Source organism: Cricetulus griseus, chromosome 3 (genome assembly GCF_003668045.3).
Source record: "Cricetulus griseus strain 17A/GY chromosome 3, alternate assembly CriGri-PICRH-1.0, whole genome shotgun sequence".
In the NCBI taxonomy this organism is placed as follows: Eukaryota; Metazoa; Chordata; class Mammalia; order Rodentia; family Cricetidae; genus Cricetulus; species Cricetulus griseus.
In genome coordinates this window covers 280663903-280686283 of record NC_048596.1, presented here as the reverse complement: position 1 = coordinate 280686283, position 22381 = coordinate 280663903, and the positions used below count along the sequence as shown (strand labels likewise).

At 46.8% G+C, this 22381-nt stretch overlaps 1 protein-coding gene across 16 annotated transcripts in view; it reads right to left on the bottom strand.

The window, feature by feature from the left end:
* Positions 1–22381, bottom strand: part of Aopep (aminopeptidase O (putative)) — a 296983-nt gene that overhangs the window by 194151 nt on the left and 80451 nt on the right. For all 16 annotated transcript variants that reach the window (XM_035443029.1, XM_035443028.1, XM_035443036.1 and 13 more), the window contains 2 exons: positions 18867–19020; positions 12681–12926 (listed from right to left, as the gene is read on the bottom strand). In XM_035443029.1, the coding sequence (XP_035298920.1) occupies positions 12681–12926; positions 18867–19020 (400 nt within the window). The remainder of the gene's footprint in view (positions 1–12680; positions 12927–18866; positions 19021–22381) is intronic.

Here is a 22381-nt window from a genome sequence, read left to right as displayed (position 1 = left end):
ATGGGGCCCTGTGTTCTTGACCCAGATTAAATTTGGAAGAGCCAGGGGCCTGCAGCGGGACACAGCTAGTCAATTTTGAGTCAAACTGCAGTTTGGTTGATCATTATCTCCGGGTGGGTAGAATTGTGTCAAATTAAGAAAGTCGTCACTACCGGGAAGGGGTGTGTGTGTTAATTCACTATGTCACAGTGATGCCTTTCCATCACATCTGTGCTCCTCAGACTCAAAGCAACCAGAAAGAAAGTCACCAAGAGCAAAGGAGGCAGACGAAGACAGAAGGGCATCCGTAGGCTCAGGCTCCCAGTCAGTGCTTTCAGCAGAGGCACTGCTTCCGAGAGGTCAAGCCAGATGGAAGCATCGACAAAGAACCTCCGGTCCTCAAGGAAATGGGCCTACATGCCACGCCACTGGTTCCTTTTCCATACACTCGTGTCTAAGTGATGCCTCTGTGAGAAGTGTCCTCAGGAATCAGTCATAGCGCAGGGGGAGAACGACAGAAGCCCATCTCTACTGTCTTTGCCGCTCAACCCTCATCTGAAAGACCAAAGACCTAGGAATCAAATGCCACAATCCCTCTCTTAGGAAAATGTCACAGTCTTCTCCCTTTGGAGGTTTTCCCGACGCCTTCCAAGCCCCACTCCTCCCAGCAGCAGGCAGTGCTGTCCCATCAACTATATGGACACTGCTCAGCTGCTTTGACTATCGCTACAGCTAGAGAATCTCAGGGAAGGAGTGGTGCCCGGTACATGGCAAGACTCCAAGGCAGGCCAAGCATGGGGGCACACGCTTAACCATCGCATCACTGGGAGGTGGATGGAGAAGTAGCAGGTGGAAGGCAAGCCTGGGATACAGAATTGCTTGATGGGCTCGTGTCTCCTGGAGGAAGAGATGATGGAATATACTGGCATGGCCTAGGAAGACTTATGAGCTTTGGAGAGAGCAGGCTGACCATCACTGACCTTCCCTTGAACATGGACACTGAGCAGGTACTGCTCCCGTTGGAGTCAGACTTCGTATTCTCGATTAATCTGAAACAATCCAAGTGTTGGTGGCACAAAGATGGATCCGAGAGTTCTCCTGGCATGCACAGGTATGGCTGCCAGTGTAACAACAAGGGAGACTCCAGTTTCAGAACACTGAAGTCCAGACAGATGCAACAGTAATCTCCACAGGCCATGCAGAAGAGGCCAGGGCAAGGCCTAAAAGGTCTCCCCAGACACCAGTTAGGCCTCCACTCTAGGGGGCCCGCACCCCCACCCTGCCCAGAGTTAATGGAATAGGCAGAAGGACCAAAGTGTTTAGGTCCGATTTTGCGTGGTGTCTAAGGACCCTTGGCCTGGTTGTTTGAAGCTTTGCAAGGAGGCATCAAAGGCAGGAAGAGTGCCCTGAAGCAAGTGGGAGAAGGAGTGGAGCGGGAAGGCCTGATAGGCATGAAGGGAGCAGAGAAAGGAAGGCCTTGGGAAAAGGCAAGATTAAATAAAGACCTCAGCCAGGTCTACACGGGGGTCCAGGCAGCTGCTGGGCTCCTCTCAGGAGAGTCCTGCCCTGTGTGTACAGCCCTCCACCAGGGCAAACAAAACCCACAGACCTGATGCCGCCTGCTGTGTGCTGTGGCACATGAAACTTAGGGACATAATAGCTTCCAGGTGGGTGTGCCCAAAAGTACACAGAGGTGCTTGACAGGTCGTTTCAAACTGACTGTCAAGGTCAAAACACCACCACCTGCAGGCACGGCTTTAATGTCTTCATCTAGTCCCCTCCAGGGTTCTCTGCTGCTGTTTTCACCAGAGCACAGGCTGAACTGCAGACAAGCCTGACAACTGTTCAAACACTGGTATGCACCGTTTATTACTGTGCACATGGAAGTAACTGAAGGCTAAAACCCATGGATGGCAGGGGGACCAGGGGACCAGTTAGTCAAAACTCCACAGGAGCTGACAGGTGTCCCATGCCATGAATTTCTGGCTAGAGGAAGAAGGTCCTCTCTCTCCTGGAGCCTATTGCTGATGCTCCATTTGAAATGCTGCTTAGCACTGAGGTCCAGGCAGGACCCTGTGCCTGAGGTCTGTTTATTGAGCAGTTAACTGGAGGTAAGGCATCCTTTCTGAAACTCTTCCTTGAGAGCCTAATACACAGATGCCTACTGATGCCTCGGTGCTGAGGGAGTACAAGACAATCCCAGCTTTGTGATCTAAACATCTTCATCAAAAAGAAAACATGTCTGTTAAATTGCTGAACAAAACTGAATCACCTACCTTAGCCCTGTTCAAAATATTTTTAAAAACGTAATTTTAAAAAATGCTAAGGCTCTATGCCAAGATGCATGCTATTCTAAATCAGCCCTTATTTTCCCAACAGAGAGCCAGGCCAAGAGTTGCTCAGCTGCAACTGGACACAGACCCTTAGAGCAAGGCCATCTGGGCAGGAACCATCCTGGGGAAGTCTTCCTGAGGCTCTCAGAAAGAGAAGGTGGCAGGCTGTGGGGCTGTGGGGGTAGAGGCAGGGAACTACCTTCGCAGGTTTCCCTTACTTGGCAGGGACACCCCTACATACTCCCCACCACTCTAACGCCTGTCCAGAATCACCTAGGAAGTCATTTCACATTCCCAGATCCACTCAGCCAGGTCTACATGGGGGTCCAGGCAGCTGCCGGGGAATCCCAGGTCACAAAGCACACTGCTGGCTGAAGACAGAAGCCCACAAGATTGACTGTGATGACCATTTTTCTCATCCTTCAAATGCATTTATTTATTTACTTATTTACTTACTTACTGTGCTTTGTAGTGCCCTTAACACACACACACACACACACACACACACACACACACACACACACACACACACACACCACGTGAAGTGCACACAACTTTATTAAAGTATGGATGGGTGCACAGCACGGGGAATTGGAAGTATGAGGCTCCCAAATGTTAAACTCCTGGTCAAGAGCATCCGGCCTAGGTAAAAAAGACCTAGTATTCCTGTTGGGATGGTCAATGGCCTGGGCAAGGGGTCACCCTTAGGAAGGCAAGCTCACCTTAAGCCATGCTGAAGAGATGGGCAGAAACTTTTTCCTTTAAGGAGATACAGTACTTTTCCTTCCCAGGTGCCCACCCTGCCTCCCTGCTCCCAAGCTCGGCAGCCATGAGGTTTGGCTGTGTCTACCTATCACTCTGAGTTTGGACTAAAAGTCTTCCTTTTTCTTTTTCTGTATCTTTGTTTCAGAACCTAAGCATGCCCTTTCTGGTACTTTGAGTTCCTTGATCTTTCTCTGAAGCTCCCCTCCCGCCATGTGGCAGACCTCCATGCCAGTAACTCAAACAGCATGCTTTCCCTCGTCTCCATCCTGTGCTCTGCAGCTGTAGAGACTTGCAACTTGCTTGCTCCGAGGGGTTTTCTTTTAAATTAATAGAATTGTCCTTGAACTTCTATTTAAAGTCATTCTTAGATTCTTTTATTAATAGACTAAACACCTCAGGAGGGAGCCAGACTTTTCCAGTATCCCTACACAAAGCAGCTGCCTGGTCTGAAAGGACTTCCTTGACACTGTATCCTGACACATCCAAACCTCTACAGCTGGCTGGCTGTACATTGGAGTTACCAATATCTGTGAAAAGAATCATTTCCAAAGAGTGCTTTGGAGTTGGTCTGAGTCTGTGAGTATCCTGTGAAGTAAATGTGTACCCCTGAGCAACCCAGGCTGCTCAGCTGGGGAGGAGTAGTTATCTTTGACGGGCAGATGCAGCAGGCTATTAAATCAGATGACAAGGATATTAAAGGCTTTCCTGGGTGCTCCCTAGTAAAGAAACTCCCTTTTAACTCTGTGGAAACCATGTATTGCAACACCTGACTCCACCCCCACTCCCGCTGCCTGCCTCTGAATTACTTACATTCCACAAAACTAGTCTCCTTGAAGCTTCAAAGCTCCTCCTGACTAAGCTTATGGGCTCACATTTCCTGGAGACACCAGCAGCACCACCAGCATTTGTCACACTTGTCCACCAATAGGTGTTTACTGAGTGAATCTACCCATTTCTCATTCATCCTGTCCCAGTGCCAGCTTTGGTGGGATGTCCCCAAACTGCACAAGTGTGAAAGACTCTAGAACTGCAACAAACTTGCTCCTAAATGGAAACACTGTCCCTTCAACTCTCTGGATGCCCTCACAGAGGAAAATGACTCAAAAGCTACAATGCGCCAACTTCTGTTCCTGGCAATCAAGCAAGGCGGCCTCCAGGTACAAAGGCCTAGTTGCCAAGCCTACAGGAGCAGCTCTCTCTTTTCCAGAGTCCAACTATCACCTGCACTCTCTTAGAATGGAGTCTCAAGATTCCCATTTTGTAGTGTGTAGTGGGGGGAGCAATTCTTCACAAGCTAACTGGGGAGGGCAAAGTACAGATCAATGGAGTCACCTCTAGAATGAGCACAGGTAGGGGGGGCCAGATGTGGGGGCCACACCTGTAATCCCAGCATAGAGGCAGAGAGCTGGGTGGGTCTTTGTGAGTCTGGTGTACATAGGAGTTCCAGGCCAGTCAGATCCATAGTAAAACCAAAGACAGAGACAGAGAGAGAGAGAGAGAGAGAGAGAGAGAGACAGAGACAGAGAGACAGAGAGGGAGACAGAGACAGAGACAGAGAGGGGGGAGACAGAGACAGAGAGAGAGAGAGAGGGAGGGACAGAGACAGAGACAGAGAGAGAGAGGGAGGGACAGAGACAGAGAGAGAGGGGGAGAGACAGAGACAGAGAGAGAGAGGGAGAGACAGAGACAGAGAGAGAGACAGAGACAGAGAGAGGGGGGAGAGACAGAGACAGAGAGAGAGAGAGAGAGGGAGACAGAGACAGAGACAGAGAGAGGGGGGGAGACAGAGACAGAGAGAGAGAGAGGGAGGGACAGAGAGAAAGAGACAGAGAGAGAGGGGGAGAGACAGAGACAGAGATAGAGAGAGAGAGAGAGAGAGGGAGCAGAGACAGAGACAGAGAGAGAGAGAGACAGAGAGGGAGACAGACAGAGAGGGGGGCGGAGAGACAGAGACAAGGAGACAGGGAGAGAGAGACAGAGTGAGCATCGTAGTTACCGAGAAACAGAAGATACGCTACTCTGAGCTCCACCCTGGGGTTAAATTGGGATTCATTTTAACATTGAACCCTCAAATCCCACACAGCATTTAAGTTTTTGGGTAAACAGTGTCTTTAATTTAAGATGTTATCTCATGGAGCCTAGACTGGCCTGTCATTATGGAACCACAGATAACCTTGAACTTACGATCTTCTTGCCTCCACAAACTGGGATTCTCCGTGTGTCCCACATCCAAGCTTACCCCGTGTTGGAGACTGAACCCAGGGCTTCGGGCATGCTACACAGGCGACCTATAAGCCATTACTTCTTCAGCTGCCAAATCATACATTTCTGAAAGAAGTCTTTCCTTGTCTCTGGCCGTTTAGTCAATGTGTTCAACTGCATTTTCGGATGAGTTAGGTGACAAGGCTATGTGCTCTAACACAGAAACAGGACCCTCCCAAGAGAGCCATTCATGCATTATGTTTGAGGACTATTTCCAGAGCTGGTGTTCTCCCCAATAAGGAAATGTGTGGCCCTCCCTTCCTGCTTTTATAATATGGTTCAGAGCCCAGCAACCTTCTCTGTAGTGGTTTGATGAATAAGATCCTGAAAGAGTTAATATTCAAAAGTTAGCTCTTACCCATTGCCTTCCCTGGCTCTCTATCCAGAGAGCACAGTAATGAGGGCTGAGTGGAGAGGTGAAGGGGGCTTTCCCTCCAAGGGGAAAATGACAAGGGGGTAGCGACTAGCTGCATCAGGGTCCAGGACTGGAAGAGATTAGCTGCCTATGATGACATCAAACGAGAAAGATGATTGCAAACACGGGTCGAGGGAGATTGCTGCAAAGGCCTTTAAAGGCCTGGCAAGTTCTCTTGAAGGATAGCTCTAGTGGTCTGTCAGTCTATGTGTGTGTGAACAGTTCAAAGAAATGAAACACTTAAGAGCAATCTCCCAGAGGGTGAGAGATCACGGCACCACGGCGATGATGAAATGCTACTTGTGGATCTGACGAGCAGTACAGCTAGCTAATGGCAAGAAGATTCTAGACAAGCAGAAGCCACACGTTCACCCTGCCTGGCTCTGCACAACTCACCTCTAGGCCAGCCCACTGTGGGTGACAGTCCTTGTCTCCTTCCCCTAAAGCAATGCACTTGGCCTCAGACAGTTGCAGACAAGTCTTACCAGTGCCTGAACCCCAAACTCTCACTCCCTGCCCAACTTAATACAAACTGGTCATTATCAAAACCACAGTTTCTTAAACTGTGGGTCGATACCCCAACATTGTAACTGGATTTGAGGGTCTACAAAGGTTTGGCGCCAGTGAAATGTGTCTGAGTCTACAACCAATTTAGTTCAAATCCAACCGGTGCTGATGCTGAATCGGACGCGCTGGCAACTTTTGCCTGCATTGCATCACAAGTTCGCAGCAGCCGTGGTTCTGAACACACGCAGCGCTCTGCATCTCCCCTGGCAGTTCCAAACACTTCTCACAGATTTGCATCTGCTGAACATTTACCAACATTGGGGTTTTCACTATGCACACAGGTTTTCTGCTCTCATGGAAACACAAAGGGTTTGGTCACAGGAAGTTAAGAATTGTAGTATTTCCCCACCATGCCTCAGCGTGAAGCATCAATCAGTGTATATGGGTTGACTGTACTGTGTTAGAATGCTTGATTTTTATTAATCTTTGTATTGTTGATTTGAGTTTCATTTTTTTTAGATCATAAAATGATTTTGATCATTAGAACTAGGACAGACTGTTTTTGAGCTGGCTGTGAAATACATCTGCCATTTGCAATGTATTTGCTCGAAACAGCATTCTGAATGCTGAGGATTATAAAGTCAATCAATTCTGAAAAAACAATGAAGATGCACTATACCCTGCAGTGTCAAATATTCAGCTAGGATTTACCTGCTTATGTAAAAATAAACAAGCATATTCCTCTCATCAATGTGCAAATTAGGCTTTAGTAAATGGTATAATAAGGAACTGCTAAAATGCATTTCTTTACTATTCATCAGTAAACCCTTGGCCTGTGTACTAGTTTTACATTTACAATTTTCACATAAAAGTTTCTTGCAGAAAGGGCTTGTGAATGGAAAAAGTTTAGGACACCCTGGCCAAGACCAGCAAACCCACTGCAGCCAAGGGGCAAACCCACTGAGCCCCAGAAAAAATATCACTTTATGAATAACAGTTACTGTTTTAGGAAAGAAAAGTGAAAAACAGAACCTGTTAGAAGGTCCTCCTGTGAGAGGAAGAGGAACAAAGTCTGTTAACTCCTTCGTGGAAACAGAAATCAGCCACAAAATGAAGAGGACGAAAAAAGGGCATCAGAAGAGCCACCCCACAGGCAGCCCTCAGGACTGCTCAGCAGTTACAGCTGCATCAGAGGTACAGAAAACTGCTCACCTTCTCCAGGAGTGGAAAGGGAAAGGGTCTGGTGCTTGCCTGCCACCTTCACCCACCTGTGCAACAGACAGGCACAAGGGACAGGGGTGCTCATCCAAATGTTTGGGTTTTTAAAGAAACAACCCATAAAAAATTTGAGAACCTACTAAAAATCTGAGGGAAAAAAATCCAAGCTCAAATCAAAACCTAGATAGACGAAAACCCCAAACATGCAGCTTAAGAGAACAACAGTGAGAATGGGCGGAGGATGGAGTGAGCAGGCAGCAGCTTGTCTCAGGGCCCCACTCCTGAGGGAAGAACCAGTGTGGGCACACCCCTTGGCATTGAAAGGACTGCTTAAGAGTGCAGTGGTTTGGGGTGAGGAGATTAAAAATTCAAGTGTAAGCTAGCAAAAAAACAATGGAAGAAAGACTTTCAAAGCTTCGAAACCTTACCACTTAAGATAATGACAGAAGCGTATGACTGCTTCCTCCCTGGCAGAAAGGAGCTCAGTCAGAAGGCTGGAAACAACAGGCCCTTTGTAGCAGTGTGTTGTACTTTGCTTATTCTATTACGCATTGACTGGGAGATAAGAACAAACAAGACAACACCCTGTCTAACTCCAGGGGGAGGGGTGGGGCAAACTAGGTTTCCATCATTCCTGGGCATGTATGTGCAGGGCGCCTATCTACAGTTGAAGTACTTAGGAAAACTCTGCATGCAGAGTCAGGAGCTAGCATAAGCATGCAGAGGCTTCTATTGCACAACACAATCTTCTAAGAACAAGTTGTTGTAATAAGGGGCTTTACAGTATTTCTCCACCATGAAGAACATTGAGAATATTTGAGTAATTATCTCTCTAAACTCTTTGTCAACATTATTTTTTCAACAAGGAAAAAGAAATCCTTCAAAATTTAGGTGAGCAAATATATACGCCCAGCTTACACCCCCCCCCCCTGCCGTGAGCTCCAGTGTAAGCAAGAAACTAGAAAACATGGGGGGTCATCTTTCTCCCCTGGCATGTGTAGTCTCTAGTCTGAGTGCCAGGTACTGTGCCAGTTCCTAAAATGGAGATTCTGTTCAAGGACAGCAGCTGCTAAGCCCTGGGGCTCTAACTAGCAGGTCATGAGACAGTACCACACCCGTGATCCTGAGACAAAGCTGATCTCTGTGGCTATCCATGATCTCTGTCTCTGCTTGTCCTCACGTGGCTGACCTGAGCCCACCCTAACGAAGCTGCCCACCCTACTCTCCAGTCTTGGTCTTGTTTTCTTCTGTGTATTCTATTTTTCTCCCAGACTAGAATGTCCCTTCCCAGAAGAAGAGAGATCTCATCAACCCCACTTGCCCTTATAGGCTTGGCAATTTAAGTACTGCATGTAGACAATGTGCTTGACAGAAATGCACCAAGACTAACGAGACAGCTACAAACAACCTGGGGAGCCAGCAGAAAAGCGATCAGAGCAGAGTCGGATACCTACCTTAGCCAGACATACTACCTTCACTTCCCCCATTCTACAATTTTCCCAGTTGGACAGAGGCAAGACTAAGATATGAACAGGGAAGCCAAGAAGCTGAGCAGGCTTTAGATGGTGCCAAATGACACCCTGGCACTGAGATAATGAGCAGGATTCTTGAAATTCAAATGTGGGGTGGGGGACACCTGGACATTAGCAAGGTGGCCCTGCCTTGTGACACACAACTCTGAACTACTGTTTGTCTTTCCAAACAGCAAGGCAAACACTCAGAGAGGTGAGACCGGGATGTAACTGTGATCTGCTGAGAGACAAATGGTGAAATAAACTCTTACAGAGGTAGAACTGGGGTGTTCATTTTAAGCAATGTTCATAAATCTCGTTCTGGGCTTTTATTCCACTGACATTATTGCTGTCATAGCAAAGAGTACAAGTGTGATGAAGAGTACCCTTTACATTCATTTCTCAATGACAGGAAGTTAGACTGGCCTTTCCATCTCAAGTGGAGACATGAGAATACACGAGGTCATAACAAAAATGGCAGAATATTAATCTCAATGGCAGGAGAGCTTTGTACACAAAGGAGACTCATTCAAAATGAGAACATAATTTTAGGAGCATCACAGTACTCACTTCAAGACATGCAGAAGGCAGAAAATTAAAGGAAACAAAACCAGAAAGCCCAAATGAGCAAAAGATTGGATGGAGTGGGTCATGGGTGACCAAATGCAAACTGGCAGGTTTCCTCAGTCAGACTAGAGCAGTGGTTCTTAAATTGTGGGTCGTGACCCCTTCGGGATCAAACAACCCTTTTACAGGGGTCACCTAAGACCATCTGTGTATCAGATTTTTATATTATGGTTCAAAATAATAGCAAAGTTGCAGTTATGAAGCAGCAAAGAAAAGAGTTTTATTGTTGGGGGTCACCAGTACATGAAGAGTTGTGCTAAAAATTATAGTATTAGCAAGGTTGAGAACCACTGGACTACAAGTGAAAGCATCTTCCCCTTTGAGCAGTAAGAAAAGTGCTGGGACAGAGGGAGAGCTAACTGGTCAGCTCTGGCTTTTGTAGTAAAAGGTGACAGAAACAACACAATAGAATATGGAGAAGCACTTTGCTAAGAGTTCCAATGCACTTTTGTTAAAAAATGAGTCCAAATCTCGGCTGCTGTTTGTGTCCTATTCACCTTCTTGTGAGTTGATTATCAAGCTTTAAAAAGTTGTGAAAACGTGTTTCCCTCATTTCACTGAAGTCACTCACTTGGCTCAAGAGGATAGTTAAGCATATTCATACGAACCGGGAAGAATGATGCTTAAACACTGTGTATCATCCAAACATTTTAAAAAATCCTTTAACACAGTTAATGATTTGCTTGTTTTTGTTCATGTGGGAATGCTGAATGCTGTTTGCCAAAGCGGAATACTAAAATGGTACTCATTATAATTAAAACCTAATTGCTAAAGAAGCCCAGAGCTATGGAATTTATGATCCTGCTACATGTTTATAAACAGGGATGCAGGAAAGAGTCAGTTAATTTACCAAGACGTCCTTTGACTTTCCAACACACTATAATGATCAGGACATGGTGACTTTTGCTGCATAGGTCTCCCGTAATGGTACCGCATGGTTTGGAGAGTTTGCCTATCCCTGTGTGGAGCAGAGTTGACTTCTACGTGCGCCACTTTTGCTGCAATAGAGCCCTGAGCATAGATAAAGCAGTAGGTCCCCAGTACCCAGACTCAGCTGTATGTGGCTCGGGTGGAGGGATCTGTAGGAACAAGCCCAATAAATCAATAAATTTAAGTCAGAGTTTGGAAAACAGGACCCCCCTCCCTACCTTCCCAATTCTGTATTCCACCTGGGAGTAGACCACACATGACCACCCTTCCACAGTTCAAATGCAAAGAAAAGTAGGTAAGTGCAGGAAGCAGCTAACAGGGAAGGACAGGCTATTTCCTGTCTAATAAGGAAAGGTGAATGAGATAGGGGTTGCCTGGGGTGAGAGGTACTACTTGAGAACTGTGCAGCTCTCTCCTGAAGCTAGACAGCAGTCTTCTTGCTGCTGTGCTGTTAGCACCGATCCAGTTTTGACATTTGTGCCCGGCGTCATTTGGCCTTCAGACACTTAGGCTTCTTATTTTTTTTTTTAAAAAAAATACAGCACTAAGCATGCTTAAATCACCTTAAATATCTCAAAAAAAGCAGAAATTTTACCGTTGGCCTGCTTGGGCATGCAGACTTGGCAAGAGAAGCTTATAGAATGGCCTGCAGGCCGGCACATTCTAGCTCTGGCAGACTGTGCATCAAGGAGCTATCAAGAGGTTCTGTGCATGAAAGATACTTGGCCTTTGGTTCCCCCAGGCTAGAACATGGGCCTGTTAGCAAATATGCTCTGGAAAACAACACTCATAAAGCGCTAAAACCTCTCAAATAAATGTGACCCCTCAAAACCATATACAAATGAGAAGCATTTAATGAACAACCCTTTCTTCACCAATAACTGCTTAAATTAAGTCCAGGAAGCCCTTCAAAGGGACCAAAGAAGGCCTCTTGTTAAGAGCAACTTTATATATAGACATCAAAACAATTACATGATGCACACAACCAAACATATATAATTATCCTAGTTTCTACATTCCCATTATCTTCATAAATACAGGATAAAAATCAGTCTACATGATTTTCTGAGAACTGCTCAAGGATTACATCAAGCCAGCCATCCCTTAAATGTGTGTGTGTGTGTGTGTGTGTGTGTGTGTTAAAGATCAAAAGCAAATGTTCTGGTCAGTTGTTTTCTACTCAAGGGTTTTACCAAGACTGTGTGCAGTTTTTTTTTTTTTTTTTTTTTTTTTTGAAAACACCACAAATGACAGCTGTTCAAAAGCATGGAAATTAATTGGCAGAAGGAATTTCCTTGACTAATAGGGAAAAACTCGAAGCCACATGTTTGATGAGCTCGTTTTCCCATCCCTAGTGAAGCACAGTCCCTGTTAGTGATTAGGATTTGCAAACAGAAGCATAAGCAAGGTCCACCCGCCATCTTTCCTTGGTGGGATAGAGCTACCACTCTCCCGTCACTCTGTAGAGGGACGGTGGGACTGACGGGTATGGCTGTAATTAATACAGGGTAAAGGGTCAGCTTGTAAGTCTCCATTTTCTGATGGAATCAGATGGAGGCACGGTAGGAACACTTTACTTACTATATTAAAAATAGGAACAAGTTGCTATTCCCCTCCCCCATGGTAAGCCATCTGCTTTTAGCTGTTTTTCCAGCAGCGAGGATGGATTTATGTTCGCTCTGACACAGGGCTCTAAAGTTGTTGCCTTGTGACCAATGGTGAGAATAGATGAGGCAGCTGGTCAGGATTAGGTGAACAGCTGTGGCCCTGAGACTAGGTTTTGTTACTGTGTGTGGAGCCTGATGCCATGACCTTGGACTCATTAGCAGCAAGCTCTCATCGCCCAAGCCAACAGCCACTGAGCAACCATGACCCCACATACATCACTCTGGGGTACAGTGTATTCCCAGCCCCAGCCATGATACCTATGGGTTCACGGGAATAGCATGGGGAGGAGGGTATACTTGAAAACAGTCCCCTGAAGGAAGCAATCAGAGATCCAAGAGTGAACAAGGATCCCCTTCCTTCCAGCCTAAGCAAATACAACTGCTTATGGAGTTTAAGAAAAACATTCACCCGGAAGCCCCCAGGCTTCTGAAGCAAGTGTTCCACACGCCATGCTGAGAAGCATACCTGGCCATCCCCAGGCTTGCAAAGTTGGCGGGTACAATGAGTATGTCCAGCCGGGAGAAAGGGTGTGTTCCCAGGACAGAGTATGCAGCTGAGAGGCAAGGGGGGACCAGCCACAGCAGGGCCTCTTGGCAGGCAGCCTCGAGGCACAGTGGGGCGAACACTCGATGAGGAATGGTCTCCTGGGTGGCAGCGGCAGCATTTTGGAATCGGCAGGGGTATTCTACATGACTGCAGGTGTCGGCGGACCTGGGGCAACACATAAGAAGAGATGCAGACAACTTTGAGAAGACAGTGGTTCAAACAGGCGTATTGGATTGACAAAGGCAGTTCCTGTCAATTATTGGCTTGTCTGCTTTGGCATAGATAGCAGTGAAAGAGAAAAAAAAAAAACAGATCAAAATATTTATCTATGTGCTTGAGGTGACTTCAATCTGAGTCACATGAAAGCAAAAAGACCCTGTTTTAGATGAATAGGGTGGGGTGGGGTAGGGAGGGGAAGGATTTAGAACAAGAAAACCACCTTCCACCCAGATTAAAGCAAGTTCTACCCTCAGTAATGTGCTTCCAAATGCTACCATAGAAAAACTGCCCAGAGGATTGACAGTTCTTAGAAAGGGAGCCATGAAGGAGCCATTTTATTTAACTTTCACTGTGTGAGACCTCATGTAACCCAGGTAGTTTTGAGCCTGTGATGTCGCTGAGGCTGCCCTTGAACTCCTAGTTCCTCTGCCTCCACCTCTTGAGTGTTGGAGCTACAGGTTGAGTCACTATGTACCTGGGTCTAAGCAAATCAATGGCTCCATTCTGGAATATCCTACAGTAAACGATTTGGGATGAGGTAAGACAAAGACAGTTACACACAAACCATCCTATCAAAAAACAACCTAGGAATCCTTCACCAAACACATCAGAAGCTGTTGCTGAGAAAAACAGAGGCACGTCTAAGTGTTTTCTCCACTACACCCTTTGGGTGTTTGAGACAGGGTCATATGCATCCTAGGCTCATCTATCTCAGAGCTGAAGATGGCCTTGAGTTCCTGATCATCCTGCTTCTCGCTGCCTCTTGTGTATTGCTGGCATACGCCTGATTTACATGATGCTGGGACTCGAACCCAGGGCTTCCTGCATGCTCATCAAGTACTCTACCAACAGAGCTCTAGCTCCAGTTCCTTTCTAATGAACTTTCGGTATAAATTTAAGGAAGTCAACCTTCTAAGGAAGCAAGACCAGAGTGCAGTCAGCCCCATCTGACTAGTTACTCCCTGAAAGACGAAGGCGGAGCCGAAGGAAAATTCCTAGGGCCTGACTCACTGGTCTCAAGAGAACTTATCCAAAGAAACCAACATCAAAGAGAATTCTATTTTTTCATCTGTTAACATGTCCTCGATTCAGACACAATGGAAAACCCCTGTAACTTTAAATTGCAGATTATAACTCTAGCTGTGGGTGCTCCTGTGATTCACCACCAATACTGCAGGATCTCTAAGCGCCTGCCTGCCTGCCTGCCTGCCTGCTTCAATTTGGGCAGGTTGCAACAGTAATTCCTCTTTAGATTTATGAAGTATCTGCCACCCGCCCAAGGCCTGTGATCAAGAGATCCACATAGCTATGTAAACAAGCCCCACCCACCACTGGGCTTCAAGGATACATGTCTCGCCCCAGTGAGACCAGGTTACGGTTGAGGGTGGGTTAGAAAAGTGGGAGACCCATGAAAACTGCCAAGAGAGAGTGACAGCAAGAATATGGTCACTGACACTGAATTTGAGTCAAAGTTCAGGGCTGATAATGTCACCTTACAGGAAAGAAAGCAAAGGTGTCTACTTGTGAACACTCAACGCCTACCTAATGACCACCAACAGAAGTCGCCTGGTCAGCTTCTGTGGACTTTTTAAAATGTATTTACACAGGAAAACAATGTCTTGTGGTGGTATTTTAAGCACCCATACTGGCTACTGAAGAGCTTTTCCAGACCGACAATGGTGGCAATATGTCTGTATGTCTGTAACCAACACTTGGAAGGTAGAGACAGAAGAATCAGGGGTTCAAGGTGAACATGGGCTACATGAGACCCTGCCTCATAAAGCCACCCCCAAAAGGCTTTTAGAAGCCAAGTGTGGTGACAGGGTACACTGGGGAAGCTGGGGTAAGAGTGCTGTGGATTTGACACTAGCCTGGACTATGAGTTCCAAGCCAGCTCAAGACCCTGTCTCAAAAACCTGAAGTGGGGCCTTTAAAGCATGTTACCTTAAGCTGGAACTCTCTGGACAGAGCAGGGGAGTCAGTTTAAGGATTAAGCTCCACAATGCCACAGTACAGAGAGGCATTCTGTCTAGAAACTGCCTATTCCCATGGAGCGAGATTATTTCTTACACCTAAGAAAACCAGAGATTAAGGAACAGAGTGAAGATGGCAAAGGTACACCAGACAATCCTGTTTGTTTGAGGAAAAAAGATAAATTATTTTCTTTCCAGGGATACTTGATGCTTGCCAAACTAATGAGGGTGATTACTGATACATGACTTAATACCCATTTCCATAAAACTCAAGCAGTCGAGCTGCAGGCGGACTAAGGCTCGTGGCAGGATAGATAAATGCATGAGGGGTGCCACTTGTGAGCTCCTATGTAAGGACCAGGGCACCTGGGCTTCGGTGGCCATGCTCAGGTCAGCTGTGACCATGGCCAGGACTTCAGTATTTGGTGCCCCTTTCTTCATCTCTCCTTGGTCTCACCAGTGTGGCAGATGAGGAAGGGTAGGAGGGGACTCTGACATGACAGAATGTCCCCAGTCAGGTTGTGTTCATAGTGGACTGAAACAACCTGCGGTATGTCACGGTGGGTGTCAATCACATACTGAAATGCTTCCCAAGGTTTCTCCTTGCAAAGATGACTCTGGCAACTCCCTTCGAAGCCCCGTTCATGAAGCAGCTAAGGGGATGCAGGGCTTGTGTAACAGACAGACACAGTGACTAGAGATCCTTTCTCTTCCTTTCATGGCGGCTCTCCCTCAGCGTTTCCCCACCCTGCCTTCCCTTCTGCAGTGAGTCATCTCAGTGTCTTTAACGAGGTGCCAGGTTTTCAATGTCTTTCATCACTTTCCTTGGGTTCTTCTGGAGGCTATTCAAGCTTCCATGCCGAGCTTAAGTTGTATGACCCAAGATGAAGGCCTGAGAGGTTAAACACAAAACAAAACTCTCCTGTAGTTAGGACCAAAATAAAATTAATGCACATTGGACTGTTTACCCGTTGTTAGCCTATGTGTTTACTAAAATTTTCATTCCAAGTGCACTGGAAGAGTCTCCCCCCACCCCATCATAATTTAGCTCCCATGAATAGTGATCAAAACTCAGTAACCAATCCTTGGGCTAAATTTCTAGAACCCAGATGAACACTCAGGCAAATGGAAGCCATGGCATGCAAGGCTCCTGTAAACATTAGACTGAAATGAATGAGGCTGGTGGGAAGGAGGGCTGCGAAGGCAGGCCTCATCAGATGTGAGCACGGCCAGAAACACCAACACGGCATGATGGCACAACAGAGCCACTCAACCCACGGAGCCAGGAATGTGGTAGATAAACAGAACCACTCTAACTACCAGAGATGGTCAAATGAGGCATGATGGCATAGCAGAATTAAAAAAAAAATCTAAGCTTTATTACCTGTATAATTCTGATGGACAAACATGCAGGTAAACGAAAGGAAACTGCACTGACAGTCAGGGAAGGTGGTGTGGAAGAGTTCATTCCACAGCACTACCCCACTTCAACCCTTGCACAGAACAACACACAACAAAACTCCTGGGAGCTTTGGAGTGAAGCAACAACAAGCCGCTCCTCGTTTCCCTGACTGACTGGCGTTTTGGGACCTACTTGTCTGATGAGGATTTTCTCAGGTCTGCTGCTGGCCTAGGATCCCTGCGAGGTTGGTAACTGACATGAAGTGTTAGGAAACCTGGCACCCATGTACTCAGCCCAACCTGTCAGGGACCAGATCCTTCTTTATGCTCTTCAGCTGGTTCCAAACACACAAGGCCGGAAGGGAAATAGGATTTCCCTCCCCAGGCCCCATAGGGACTTCCGCAGCTCCCTTTTTCCCAGGCCCCCCATCTGACCTGGCCACCCTCTCTTCTGCTCACCATGGCAGAGACAAATGAAAAGGGATTCCAACTATTCTGAGCAAGGGCCCCAACTCAACCTCATCTCTTGGCCTTCATTTCCTAATGATCAATGAGACTGGAGACTATAGGTGACCAACAGAGATCTTCTTCACCACTAAGAATTCATGGACAAAGTCTTCATTGTGGGGAAAAAAACAAAACAATGTGGGTCACCACAGTGCCATACCCAGGCAATAAGGATGACATTCTTGGGCTCCAGGGAACCTCAGTTTGTGCTTTCTTTTTCAAAAAGTATATTTATTTTGTATGTGTGACAACAAGGGGTTCATGTAGAGGTCAGAGAGTTAACTCTTAAAAGTTAGCTCTCTCCTTCCAATATGTGGATTCTGGGGACTGAACTCAAGCCATGAGGCTTGATGACAAGAGCCTTTCCACTGAGCCCTTTTGCACTCCTCGACTGCTGTTTCTCTGAGGATACTCTCCAGGAAGTACCAATAGCTAAGTCGTGGTGGTGACTCCAGGTTAGACGATGGCTGTGAGGTGTCTTCTGAGGTGGCTGAGTTGTAGTAGTCTCTAGGAAACAGTCTAGGTCGCCTCTCTAGAACCTAGACCTGGTTTGAACAAATACAGGTGCTGTTCCTCAGTCAATAGGAAAACAAACAAATTATTGTCTGAACTTCTTTATCCTCAGCAATGACTGAGAGTAGCAGAGCCAATACATCTTGCGGGCTACAGAACACTCGCTGCAGGCAGCCAATGGCTTCCTCGTGGGTTCAGGATCAGCTGGGACACACTTCAGTCACAACCGCTACGGCCCACGCCAGAGCCTCACCACAAGAAGATGTACTTGTCGCTCACACCGACTCTCTTGTCTTCCTCACTCAGAAACGTGGGCTATTTACAATCACAAAACGAAGTGTGCTGTGTGATTCCACAGCAAGGGAAGGGAACAATGGAGAGTCTCACTTGCAATTAAGTATTCCCGCATGAAAGCAGTGTATGCCACTTCTGCCCATAATTACCCTTTTCCCTTGAGAGAATGCAAATAACATCTAATCATCTTTCCTGAGCCATTAGGAAAGACACTCCAAAACTGACGTATTATTGAGCAAAGAGTAAAAAACAGTTCTATGCTACCAAAAAGACGTAACGTAGTCAGTAAGATGTGCTTGTCAGAGGAGAAGCCACCTGGTGTCAGCTCGTAATGAAACCACCACAGCCACTGTGGTGAGAGAAAAACAGCATAAAGAGACCAGCACAGAAGGAGTGGACACTAACACGTCCTCCTGGCCTCTTGTTCTGTTTTGTTTGTTTGAGGCAAGGTCTCATCTCACACAGGGCTGGCCGTGGACGTGCCAAGTAAACCCCTCCTCTCCCTGTGCCCCTTCTTCCTCTCGCTGCACCCACCCCTCCCTCTCGCTGCACCCACCCCTCCCTCTCGCTGCACCCACCCCTCCCTCTCGTTGCATCCCTCCCTCTCGCTGCATCCACCCCTCCCTCTCGCTGCACCCCTCCCTCTCGCTGCACCCCTCCCTCTCGCTGCACCCTCCCTCTCGCTGCCTCTCGCTGCACCCCTCCCTCTCGCTGCACCCCTCCCTCTCGCTGCACCCCTCCCTCTCGCCCCTCCCTCACACTGCACCCCTCCCTCACACTGCACCCCTCCCCCTCGCTGCACCCCTCCCTCACACTGCACCCCTCCCTCTCACTGCACCCCTCCCTCTCACTGCACCCCTCCCTCTCACTGTACCCCTTCCTCTTGCCACACCTCTCCTCTCGCTGAGCACCTTTGCTGTATTAAGCCATTTCTGACCAGGCACTAAGACTGACATCTAAAGGGTAGAAGGGAAGTGCTCCATCTGCAGCTTTTTAATTTGAACAAACATGTAGAAATGCTTCTCCTGACATCACAGAGGATTTCACAACCACCTGCTTTCTTCTCTTTCTTTATGAGCAACAAGGCCATCTCTCTCTTTTTCGGTATGCCTTTCTCTGTTTTGATTAGGTCCATCCTGGCTCAGCAGGGATGACTCACATTCCCAACGTGAAGTCAGCAAACTAACCAAACACAAACCTGAAGTCAGTTTTCACAGGCAGGAGAGGGCACTCTGACACCAGATCATCTGATGGGGATGTCTTAGGCTTCATTTCGGTCCAGTATCCCACTGCAATTGTGAAGGTGGAGGCTGGCATTGGCATGGTCACGTAGTAATACCAGCTCGTGCACCCTGTAAACAGAGAGCAATTGTCATGAGCCCTGTGTGGCTCTGGGCCTTAATTCCTGTTCCCTCAAGCCACTTGAAGAGCCTGTGGGACAAAGTAGCAATAGCTCATCCTTGAGGCAAGTCAGGCCACCTGAAAGGGAATGACTGCAGGCCTCAGAGAAAGTACAAGAGAGATGCTGGTTTGAAGGCAGCCAGGGAGGTCTGGGTCTACTCCAGAGATCAGTTTGAAGCCGTCAGCAAGGCGAACTCTAAAGGGTGGTGCTAAGGAGGCCACTTAACTGCAAACAAACACAGAAGGGTGCTGGCCTCGAGGCCACAGATCCAAGAACACATCCTCTTCTTCCTCCATGCCTGGCATGAAAAAGGAAATGGTGGCTGATATTTGATGAACACATGAACAAATGAGGAATGATCATTCCTGTGCTGTAATCCAACTATTTTGTCTGAATTCAATTAAAGTCACTCCAAGATGGATACAGTAGGAAAATATGAAATTATAAAAAGGAAGTGCCTAAGTTTCTGTCCTGACTTTACAGCCAATTAGCTGTGGAAATGTGGGTCCTACCTTCACCCACCTAACCATTCAGTCGGTCACCCTATCCCCCTGAGCATAAGCAAAGCTGACAGAGAGAGCTTGTGGCACCCAGGACTTGCACCCCAGCTCAGGATGTAGTCTCTACTTGTCCAGACATTAGAGGAGGCTTTTCTCAAATAAACGATGGATAATTTGTAATCCTAGGTCTCTTTCACTTCAAAGATGAGGAAGTAAACTTCCTGTTTCTGAAATCTGAACACATCATCAGATTTAGCATGACATTTTTATAGAAGTGTCTGCTACAAACTGAGAGTTCACAGAGTCAGGCATGGCAGTAGGCAATCCTGAGCTACATGGCAAGCTTATTGAGTCTGAAAATAGCCTGGGATACACATGCCTTCCTCTCAGAATAGTCCTTTACACCGTGTGAACATATGTCACTGTGATTGGTTTAATAAAGAAACTGACTGGCCAATAGGGTAAGGTTAGGTGGAGAGCCAAACTGGGGAATGCTGGGGGTGGGTGGGGGAGAAGGGGTGGAGTCTGAAGAACGGTGGTGAGAGATATAGAGAAAAGCAAGACAGACAATGCTTTACTGAGAAAAGGTACCAAGCCACGTGGCAAAGTGTAGATAATAATATTGGCTAATTGAAAACATAAGAGTTAGCTACTTAACAATACTGAGCTATTGGCTAAACATTTATAATTAATATTAAGCCTCTATGTGTTTATTTGGGAGCTGCTGGTGGGACAAAAACTTCTGCCAACAAACACACACACACACACAATACACTACACATACACCCCACATACAACTTTTTAAGATGTATTTATTCTGTGTGTGTGTATCTACTGCCAGCAGAGGTCAGAAGACGGTATCAAACTCCTGGGAACTGCAGTCACAGATGGTCGAGAGCTACCATGTGTGCTTGGGCTCAAACCCAGGCTCTCTGCAAGAGTAGCGTGTGCTCTTAGGCACCACATCACCTCTCCAGCCCCCTTTGTGATTGTTTTTGAAAAGCTTTGACATAAAGAGAAAAAAAATCTAAATACAAGGACTAGGGGTAGTCACTACCTACACTATTCTTTTCAGAATTTACTATGGATAACTGGAGATTTGAAAAAAAAAAAAAAAAAAGAATGGAAACCCTAGGCGCTAGGGGTGGAGCTGAGTTGTTAGAGTACTTGCCTCATACACGAACCTATAATATCAGCACTCAGGATGTAGAGGCCGGGAGGTCACAGATTCAAGCTTGTCCTTCCTACATACTGAGTTCAGACCAGACCAGGCTATATAAGAACCTTGGGATCAGCAAAACTGCAGCCACACAGAGGCTTCCAGGTGAAAGGGGAACCCTGAACGGAGACTGCCTCTCCATGCCCACCCCTGACACTATTAAAGAACAGTAAATGCTATTATTTTGTTTTTGACAGAGACTGTCATGCAACTCAGGCTGGCACTGAATTCAGTATGTAGATATGCAGATGAGGATGGCTTTGATCTCCCAATTCTCCTACCAAGTGCTAGGATGACAGATATGCATGTCCTACCGTACTCAGATAAAAGCTGTCTTAGTTTATTTAGTTTAGGGCAGAAACAATAAGAATGAAGACGAGAAGAGAGAAGAGCTACAAAATACAGGCAGCTTCATAAAGACTGACAAAGGTGGCAAATGATAGTATAGACCCACATCTTGTGGGCAGCTGTGTGAGGACATAAAGCTTGTTTGGAGTCAGAGGGCAGAGCCAGCCACTAGCTAACCATAGAGGTTTGGAGGACTATAGATAATAGAGAAGGCAGAAAGTAGCGAGGTAGGGCAGAGAGAGGACCTCGGCCCCTTGGGCAGAGGAACGAGGGGGGTAGGAAGCAACTGGCGCTGCTGCCAGTTCTCTGATCTTTCAGGTTCTTACCCCAGCATTTGACTCCCTGATTTTTATTGATAAGATTAATTAGATTAATGCTTCACAGTGGAGAATGATAAGGCCCAGTTTTTATTTCCCTCTAGTAGGCTGCAAAAGTTTCTAGAATGGGGGACATCCTGAACCTAAGCTGGCCTGGCTAAGCATAAGAAGTGGTTAGATCCATGGGTAGCCTTCCCTACCTTATATATCTGTACTATCTGTCCATCTTCCACAGCCTCTGAACATAACTGTGGCTGACTTTCTGAAGAGAACAGAAAAGGTGCTCAAGAAGGGTGTGGGAGTAGGTGAGAGAATGGTAGGTGGACAGGAAGGATGCTGGGACCACAGCATCTTCTCTTACTTGGGTCCCAGACCGCTAGTAGCTAACGCTTTGCCCAGCAGGCAGGAGACTGAAGGAGCTGATGATCCAAGAGCAGAAGCTGGGTGACACAGGTGCTGGAGACCTGTGATCAGCTATGATGAGGAGGACTCACACATTCACCCGGGACAGCCAGGCTGTTTCTTAAAGTTCTCCTCCTGAATCTTGACAAACCACGGATCTTCAAGGCACTTGCAGAAAAGCGCAGGGTTCAAGACTGAGATAACAAAGTAAGTAGAAAATGCCTCAGGAGGGCGGCGAGCACACTCAAGATGCTAACCCCACCGGATGCAAATAGTCTGAATCAAGAGTGTGCATCGTTGGAGACGGAGGAGGAGTGAATGGGGGGAGGGTAAGTGGAGGTGGGGGGCATAGGAGGAGAGAAGGGAGGGGAAACTGCAGTCAGTATTTAAAAATAAATGAAAAAAAGTTATTTAAATAGTATTTTTTAAAAAAAGAGAGAATGTATTGCAGCCCTACAAAAACAGTTTTCAGAAAGCACATCATTGGTAAAGTCTTACGGGAAAAAAGTAAAAGTCTTACTGCCA